The 9,833-nt window shown below is 53.4% G+C and overlaps 1 protein-coding gene across 1 annotated transcript; it reads left to right on the forward strand.

The window, feature by feature from the left end:
• Positions 1-587: 587 nt before the first annotated feature.
• On the forward strand, positions 588-7,298 carry CXCR5 (chemokine (C-X-C motif) receptor 5). Its single transcript, XM_009701775.1, has 2 exons — positions 588-687; positions 6,222-7,298. The coding sequence occupies exons 1-2, from the start codon at positions 649-651 to the stop codon at positions 7,296-7,298; spliced, it is 1,116 nt and encodes a 371-aa protein (XP_009700077.1). The 5' UTR covers positions 588-648.
• Positions 7,299-9,833: the final 2,535 nt, after the last annotated feature.

Raw genomic sequence — 9,833 nt, forward strand, 5'->3', positions numbered from 1 at the left:
TAGCTAGTGCCCTTCCCTAGACCTGCAGAGTGGCCACCGAGGTCGTGCTTTCCCATGCAAGCCATTGCACGCCCCCCTGAGCCAACGCGAGGGGCGAAGCAGCAGGAGAAGGAGCAGAAGATGTCTGCGGGTCACTGAGGTTAAAGTGGCCAGGAAGACCCCGAGGCGGAGGGTGATGGTCATACAGACCAGACCCATGCATTTCTTCTGGGTGCCTTCAAAGTCTTGCACAGCTCCAGAGAGGTGCCCGGGTCCAGGGAGGTTTCTGGTAAGGCTGTCCCTTGGTACAGAGCTTTCCAAAGCCTTCCGGACCACCTGGGATGAGGACGGCTGTAGGCACGAGCCCTGGAGCTTTCCAGGGAAGATCTATAGACGTTCTGGACCTTCTCTGGTACAGACCAAAGGAACGTGGATTCTTCAAACTGTACTTTAAAAATCAACTTAACAGCACTGAAAAAAAAAGATGATAAAGCTAGATGCTAATCTTTACATCAATTGGGTCACTCTAAGCCTGGAGCTCATTTGCCTTGCAAATACTCTATTGTTACACGCTGGGTCCCTCCCTACTCACTTAAATGATTAACTCCACCCCAAAAAAGAACTTTTGCTGAAGCCACTGGAGGAGAGACGGATCCTGCCCCTGAAACCATGGGGCCTGTCAGCTACTCATCAGAGACCTATGACTTGGTGAGTCGTGCCTGGCTTTGCTTGATAACGGGGAGAGCAGGTAGAGCTGGGGTGGGCTGAAACCAGGTGGGTTTCCATCTGTCCATCTTCTCACCCTCCTGTTGGCAGAGGGAGAGCTTGAGTGATTTCTTATGCTGGCACACTCATCCCTCGCATCCTTTAAGTCCAGACTTGACCTACGAGGGCACTGCGAGCCACAACGCCGTGCTTGCGGAGAGCTGGTGTAACGTGGCTGCAGCTGTTGTGATCCAGTGGTGCCAGGTATTCCCTTGGGGACAGCTGCCTAACTACCGGGACCTCGCACGCTGACATTCTAGCGAGCGCCGAGCCCGAGCACCGTCCTCGCACGGGAACCAGGACCACAGCTGCTGCCGAAGGGCCAGGTGGCCCACTGGGAGAGCAGGGCTGCCGCAGCAGCCCCATCCCGCACTGCCAGCCTGTCCCAGCCTCTGTTCCCTGCTGCCCTCCTCTCTGCACGGCCATTGACGCAACGTGGGTGTAACACAGTCATTCTGAGGCAGGCACGTTTTGCACCAGCCTTCGCTGCTATAGATGACCACACACAGCGGGCAAAGCCCTGGAACTCTCGTCTAGTATCTTTTCATAATGGGAATATCCAAGCAAACCCAAGGCTATCTCCCCACGTGCGAAAACCCTTGGTATGACCATAGACACTCCTACCCCTGCTCACCTTCTCCACGAACAGGCTGCCGTACGCTTTGCTGAAAGGGGAAATACACAGTATATTTACCAAGAGCGCAATTTTAAATAGGGGAAGACAAATTGCAAGTACTTCTTCTCACGGGGAGCGATGAGACTGTGTATTCTGCCCGTAGTCTCTCCCCCACGTTTGCAAGTGAAAGATGGCAGCTGCACCTTTTAGAGTATGTTGTGCTATCCAAGGGGAAGTCCACAGCAGTGCTATCATTAGCCTGGTTTTCAAATGTTGCAGCTCAGAATTTATTTTTTAGCACAGTGGCTCTCTGTAGCAGACCTCGGTTTTTGTTTAGTTTCTCTCAAGAGAGAAATGCTGGATTTAATTTTTACCAATTTTTCTGTCCCTCCTTTGTCCTATACACCAGGGAAGAGAAAGGACATGGTGGGGGGCAGGCCCTACCCTCCTTATTTTTTCTGCTTCATCCAGCATAAAAATCCTTTGCAAACGGTGGTCGTTCCTTTAGAACTTTTTTGCAGAAGACACTTCTCTCCCTGACCTCTGCTGAAGTTCAGTAGAAGCACTAATGCTTGCTGAGAGGTTAAAACCAAACTCGGACCTTTTTTCTCTCCATGCTGGTTCATTCCTCCAGCTGTTCTCACCATTGGAAATCCATCCCACCACAAGAAAACCGGCAAAGTTAAAGTGTGCCATCTGCCTGCCCGCAGAGTGTCACGCAGCTGCTTGTGGCAAAACTGCATTGTTTTTAACACAGGGGGATATTCAGCTGCACTGGGATTTGGTCTTTGTATACAATACTTTCCAGAATCTTAGCTTACCGATTTTAACTCTGCTGTGATTTATTTTAAGTTATAAAGGAGACCCCGTGCGAGGGGGGAAACTTGGCTAACTTTGGGACCAAGCACCAACAGGCAGGTGCCACAGCAGGAACAGCTTTGTACCTTTTCTCAGACTTCCCGCGGTCTGGAGTTGGTGACACGCGTTTCCCACCTCTGTCTCCTGGGAGCTTCCCACGTTTGGCTCCCTCCCTGGAACAGGCCACAGATCTCACTAGAGCAATGCCACATGTGCTGTGGTGGTACCACATGTTGCTTTACTTGTACGTGGCACTGGTAGCAACAACCTACCCGCAGATATTTGCAAAAAAGGCCTCAATGGTGTCCTGTCAAAGCGGCGACACAAACCTTGCCTTGTGCACTCGCCAGAAAGGATCGCTTGACCAATTGAGCAACCGTGGAAGGAAAAACGATGAGAACATTTGCACTGAAAGGGCATTTATCTCAGTATCGTCCAGCGAGTGCAGCGAGGACCTCACCTAAACATTGGTACCGTACGGGACCCCTCATCTTTGTAACCTTGTGGAAAAGTCATGTGCCCAAAACAATAGCCCTGTTTCTCCATAGCGAGAAAGCTTTGTCCGCTTAGCCTTCCTCAGCTGCGGACTAGAGAAACAAAAACACAGTGGCAGAAAGACCACCGAGATCTCCACCAGGTCCCTTGAGGTGCTGCAGGCCAGTTTTCCTTGTGATGGGACCAACATGACTCGAGAGCCATAAAGGCACCTGTGCTACAGTAACGTGGCATTTCCACAGGCTTTGCTCTTATTTGTGGGTTTCCCCCATTCAGCACTGGGAGAGGGGATGAGCAGAAGCTCTGTAAGTAACTTGCACTGATGAGGGCAATTCCATTTTTAAGGCTTTGGGAACGAAACGTACTTCTCCCGGCCCTGGCATGGGTTAGAAGGGAATGACTCACATGGAAAATCCCTAATAGTGCGCAAGCTGCTTCTCTTCTGCAGCCAAATGTTTTGATCGCTGGCAGTTGTGGGGAACTGAGAAAAGCAGCTGACACGTGGAGACCGGAATAACTCCAAGATGCGGGTTAGCGGGGAAAAGGGATCCCTGAACAAAAGCCACACAGGAACGGGCTTCCCAGGCACGCACTTGGCTGCTCAGTTACAGAAAAAGACACTACTTTATCACCCACCCCCAAACCTGGCTGCCAGCATATTGCAGGAGACCTGTACCAAGGTTCCCCTGTGCGCACACTGTTGACTTCTCCCATCCTAGATCAGGGAGCCGCCTGCTTCCAGTCCTAGAAATGGGAATCACGGCAGAGTCCCCAAAAGCCTCAGCTTGTGACATTCAGTGCATCTCCTGCAGCTCTGGTCCCTGCCCTTCTTGTCTCAGCCCGGATTCTGACTTTTCATCCTCTTTCATTTGTCTCCAACTCATCTCTGTCCTCTCCCACCCACACTCACTGCTCTGCTCAGAGACGCACATGAGAGGACGCCTCAGACACAGCTCAGTGCACGCTTCCCCTGCCCACAGCGAGTGGCTTACAGTAAGAGCACTACCTGCCATCTTATCAGCAATCAGATGGTGTCTGATAGGGGCACTGAGCCTCTGCACCTCCAGCTCCGAATGCAAGGTGATGCTGGAAACCGTTCAGCAGCCAAAGCCGTTGAACACCGCGCAGGCTGCCCATCCGCTGTCGTCGACGGCACTGGCATGGCTTCAGGCAGCGCTTCAACACTCTGGCCATTTCCCTTCTCCCCTTTAAAGCTGGAACCCTCCAACCTCTCCCCAGTGAAGTGTCCCTTTCCAATATGTGTTCTCTTCAGGGTCATCAGCATGATCGCCCGCGCACCCTGAGCAGCCTGGTTTAGTCGCTGTACCAAATGGTAAAGGTTTTTGGTTTGGTTTTGGGTTTTTTTTCGGGGACGTTCAAGGATCTAGCCCTGGCCAACACATCACAGGTTTCTGTGCACGTTGGTAACTCCTGACGCAGGGTCCGGGTACGGACTAGGCAGGAAGAGAAGCCTAGGGAGAAAACAAACTGGGAGGGATTTCTAAAGGCTTTTGTCTTTAGCAGCAATCTCCAGTCTCCAGAATTGTACCCTAAACCAGAAAAATAATTATTCTTTGGCAATATGAATGCTTCTTGACAAAGGCTCGCAGCCCCACTGTTACACTAGGGGAAGACAGTTTTGGGCAGGGAGGAGGACTCCCGGCGCCCCGAGAGGACTGGCTCTTGCCTGTTTGGGAGGAAGCACCGTGGCATCACAGCACAGCGGCCATACTGCTGGGTGCAGAGCCGGTGGGGAATGGGACTGTGGCAAGACCAAGAGTAACTTGAGTCAGACCAAAGTCTGTCTGGCTCAACCCTCTTTCTGATAGCAGCCAAAGGTAGAGGCCTGAGGAAGAGGGCAAGAGCTGGGCAAGCTTATTCCTCACTTTCCCCACGGGCTCGTTCACCCTCCTACCCTCCACTGCTTGGGGGACTGCCCGAGCCAGCTGCCCGCTCCCCAGGTTCGGTAATGCTCTGCAGACTTCTTCCCCATCAACATGCCCGAGCTTCCCTTGGAGCCATGCAGATGGTTTCAGCAGCACGGCAGTTCGAGACGAGCGCTGCCGCTGCGAAGTCACCTCTTTACCCCAGACAGTCGCGTGCAGAGGCACCCAGCACGTCACCTAGGGAAGGCTGCCTGAGAGAGAAGAAACATAAATCACCCTTCTCTAGCTAGGCACAGCACAGGACTCGAGACTGGTCACGGTCATTTGGCTTAGCAGCACGTGGGGGGGGAGCAAAAACCCCAAAGATCGGCTCTAGAACTGTTCAAAGCAGGGCTAGTATTTTTAGATGGGAACTTTGGCTGATGAGGGAAGGAGCAGCAGGTGCAAACGGCTACAGCTGGCAGTGAAAGGTATGAAAGCAGCGAGCAGAGACTTCCTCTGTGGTTGACACTGAAGTCTCGGCACTGGTCTCCAGAGAGGGCGTGGGTGGGGGAGCTCAGGGTAACTGCTGAGCTCTTCCCAGTTGTCACTGATTTCTCAGCTTGCCACAAGCCTCCCGTGCCGCTCTCTTTTTGTGCTCGTCTGCATCCGAGCCCTTTGCTGTTGTGAACGCCCAGCTTCTGCGAGGCGCCCGAGGCCAGCCAGAGCGTGCTCACCATCTGGGCGTGCTCGTCCCAAGCCGGGGCCCAGCTTCCCAGCACTCGGGACTCGCCCGTGGTCTCAGCCCAAATACAGGCTGCTCACCTGGCAAGGAGCCGCAGCAGGCCAAGCGCAAATCACATCTGCGGCAGCTCTATCACACTTTCCTTACCCGGTATCAGCGCGGGGTCCGAGTGGTGTTTTCAGATTCCCTTTCCTGCTCTGATTGTAATTAATTCAGAACTGCAAGGTTTACCAACAGAACAGATTTCCCTCTGCAACGTCAATCCCCATAGCTATGCCACCGTGGCACCACAGAGGCATGCCTGCAACTCACATTTGAACACCTGCCCCACACCTTTCCCCGAGCCCATGGAAAGCGATCCCAAGCACGGCCGCTGCTGTCCCCACCTTGCCTTGCTCTGCCCCAGGCAGCTCCAAGGTCTCCAGGGAGGAGAGGTAGCAGCAGACAGGATCAGTGCACGTAACTTGAGGTACAGACGTGCTGCGTGGTGAATCCCACCACCTTTGTACCTGACAGCAGACAGAAGGCAGGACAGGGACAGCCTGTGTCAGAAACGGGTGGAAAAAAAAATCAGGAAAGCTGGTAGAGGAGGGGTCCGTGCTGTGTGCGAAAGCAAAAGCCAACAGCACGTAGCTCAGCAAGAACCACATGAAGCCGCTCATCTGTCTGGACACCAGAACATCCCCAAATACGCTAGTTAAAGATTACAGACTGAGCAGCCCTCGGGCACAAACCTGTTCAGGTGCTGCTGCACCTCCTGGCACCAGAGGGGCCTCCCAGGTCATCGCGCTGCAGGACCTGGGGATGCTCCGCTCCAGGCCTGCCAGGTGCGGCCGAGGGACTGAGTTCTCCTGTTCAGAAACTCCTCTCCGGTAACCAGACTCTCTCTGTTCCCCAGAGCCAGGTGGAGCTAAGCGGTTACTACGAAGCTGAGAACACCACCCCTTCTTTGGAGGGCTACTTCTGCTTCAACCCAGCCTCATCTGTGGTCGGCAACCAGAGAGACCCCTTCAGAAAAGTCTTCATGCCCCTCATCTATCTGCTGATGTTTGTGCTGGGGACCGTGGGCAATGCCCTGGTCCTGGTCATTTTAGAGAGGTTCAAACGGTCTCGCACTACCACAGAAAACTTCCTTTTCCACCTCACCCTGGCCAACCTGGCACTGTTGCTCACCTTCCCTTTCAGCGTGGTGGAGAGTTTGGCTGGGTGGGTATTTGGGAATGTCCTCTGCAAGATCCTCAGTGCTGTCCACAAGATCAATTTCTACTGCAGTAGCATGCTGCTGGGGTGCATCGCGGTGGACCGCTACCTGGCCATCGTCTATGCAATCCACACGTACCGCAAACGGAGAACTCGCTCCATCCACCTCACCTGCATGGCTGTCTGGCTCTGCTCGCTGCTTTTGACCTTACCTGATCTCATCTTCATGGAAGTCTGGACAGACGACAGCAACCGCAGCATTTGCTATTTTCCAGAGGTTGGGATCGATGGCAACAACGCCTGGCTGGCGACCCGCTTCCTCTACCACACCGTGGGCTTCTTTGTGCCCCTGCTGGTCATGTGTTACTGCTACATGGCCATCGTCCGGGCTCTGTGTCAGTCCCAGCGCCTGCAGAGGCAAAAAGCTGTCCGTGTGGCCATCCTGGTCACAGGCGTCTTCCTGCTCTGCTGGAGCCCGTACCACATCGTCATCTTCCTGAACACGCTTACCAAGCTAGAAGCCTTCACCAAGAACTGCCTCCTGGAAGACCAGCTGGACACAGCCATCATGGTGACAGAGGCCATCGGCTTCACGCACTGCTGCCTCAACCCCATCCTCTACGCCTTCATTGGAGTCAAGTTCCGTAACGACTTCTTCCGGATCCTGCAGGAGCTTGGCTGCATAAGTCAGGAGACCCTGCAGGAGATCCTGGAGGTGACGAGGAAGGGCAGCGGAATCGAGTCCGACAACACCACCTCTATCTCCACTTTCTAGCTGGGAAAGGCTGCCGGCAGGGCAGAACCGGCCTGGGGATTGCCTTCCCGTTGGCACGCGTGCTGTGGCCTCAGTCCCAAGTTTCACAAGTGTCCCCACCACTTTCTTCACTCCTCAGTAAACTGAGGTCCGATAGCCACCGAACACCCAAATTCCACCAGATACCTTCCCCAGCTCCTCCTGGTTCTCATACCTGTAGAAATCCACCTGGCAACTGTTGGTGAACACTGGCTGTCCGATGGTCAATCTGGAGGGGCTGGATGAACCCAAGCGGGTTGAACCCGATGCTTCCACCTCTCCCTTGAAAAAGCGACTGCAGGCATCCTGTGCACGGAGCCAGGCATGAGACTGGGGTGCCAGGGGCCAGAAAAAAAGTGCAGCCAAGTAAACATGGAGTCGTGTCAGCGAGCAAGGACTGAGGGCAAAAGCTAAGCAGGTCTCCATTTCACCGGCTCAGGTTGGCAGAGACACGCCCAAAGGAAGCAGCTGGACTCACTGGGCACGGCAACTGGAATGAGAGATGCAGGTAGGACCGGCAGGGGATGCACAGCTCACTCCAACAGCACGGGCACACACTGCTGGATGGTCTCTGGCTGCAATATTGCTCCTCCTGCCTCACGACATCCTCCCAGCCAGCCACGGCAGGTTGATCTTCCCCTACGTGGCTCATGCCAGGAGGTCCTGCTGCGGACTGAAAGATTTGACTGTCACAGATTCCTTTACTGACACCAGCCACATCCTTTCCCGCTCATTTGATCCATTTTACTGGTGTCAAGAGCTCCAGTGAGTGAGTGCTGAACTGAATCTCTGACTATGCAGAAGCGTTCCTTTAAGGAAGAAAGCTGTCTGAAGAGACAGCTTCTGTCTTGTGGCTGAGCATAGGGGAGGTGAACCACACAGCTCGGTGAGGCTGAAGGTGTAACTTTTTTTTTTTTTGCAGCTGGTCGTACAGCAATTTGTGGGTTCTGAAAGCAAGGAGACCCACTGCCCCAGAGTAAGGAAAAGAGCTCATTTGCATAATTTCTGTTTGTTTTTAGCGGGCTGAGAGGGAGTGTGGTGTATTGCTTCGCATTGTGCTTTATGATATTTTTGCTCCACCTACAGCTACAGGGCTTTCGGAGGTTTGGCACATCCAGGTTTACACAGAACAAACCTGGGCACTGATCTTGCCCTGAACCACAACTATCCAGCATCTGCTCAGATCAGGGCTGCCTGATAATAATTTGCTCCGAACTAAGAACGGCAGCCTTTCACCATCATTAATTGTTGCACCGCAAGCTGGTACGCGGGGCAGCCCTAGCAGATTCGGGCAGCCTGCTGCTCCCTAGTAGGTCTCGTTGCAGTGTAACATCGCAGCGCGTACGCAGCGTTGCTCCGTTACATCTCTCTTGCTAGCTCAGCAGTGCCGTGGCCTGAACCATACGAGAGCCATAGGTACCAACTGTCACACAAGCACAACCCTAATCGGGAGCACACTTCAAAATCCACTCTGCCATTCACCTTCCTTTTTAAGCAAAGTCAGTACAAAGCCAGTTCCCCTGACATTTGTGCTAAACTCGCTTCTGAAGTTCAACCCACCAACAAAGGGCTCAGTCGCAGCCGAACTTCACCCTACCCAAGGGCCCCGCTAAAAAGTCCAGTCATTACGGAAGGGGTCACGTTACGTCAGTCCAGCTCAGGCAGAGATCTCAATAGCTCATTCTCAAACTGTGACTCGAGGAGAAAACTCCTCAAGCATCGAAAGGCTTTTATACAAAGAGCAGTCCACCATTTCCTGCAGCGCTGCATCTTCAAAGCTGAAATCCGCAGGTAATGGCGACTGCAGTTGTCCAAGCACGTACGCGCAGCAGAGGAAGAGCAGCTCTCTGAAGCCTGCCCTCGCTATCTCCATGGCTGTACGGGTGAGCAAACCCGTTGCAGATGCACTTGTAAACAGCCCCCCAGCCCAGGTTCCAATGGGAACTGTGTTCCTATACAAAAATGTTACCTAAGAAACGAACAGTCAGAGCGTAAGATTCTTACAGCGCTCACAAGGTAAAAGAAAACCTGCACAGAAAATAAGAGTGACTAGATTATGCAACTACTGTTACTACAGTTTTTAGTACTGGTATGTTGGTAAACTTTTAGAAAGTTTTGACTTGAGCTGTAATGAACAGTTAAATAAAATACCGTCTTCTCCAGGATAGCGCTTGTAAGGGGTGGTCTGCAGTCGTGTCACTTTTGCGAGGGAAATGCATCAGACAGCGCCAAGTGGGTCGATGGCACCTTTCTGACAAGCGTTGCTGTTCGCACCTGGAGACCACAGGGCTCGTAAGAAAGCCTTGCTCAGGTTTCCCTTCGCCAGCGCCGCAGAAGGCTCTGCTGCGTTTGGAGTCAGTCCAGCCCTGTGTTATAGCTCCCTGCTACACAGGGCCTCTTCCACCGACTGCAGCACCTCCTACCCCGGGGTTGCAGCAGCCGCTAACCCGAGTGGAAAGGCACCCTCGCACCCGCGTTCGGCTCAGGCAGCCTGGAGGAGGCTTGGCTCAGAGCTGG

Source organism: Cariama cristata, unplaced genomic scaffold (genome assembly GCF_000690535.1).
Source record: "Cariama cristata isolate BGI_N322 unplaced genomic scaffold, ASM69053v1 scaffold32166, whole genome shotgun sequence".
NCBI lineage: Eukaryota > Metazoa > Chordata > Aves > Cariamiformes > Cariamidae > Cariama > Cariama cristata.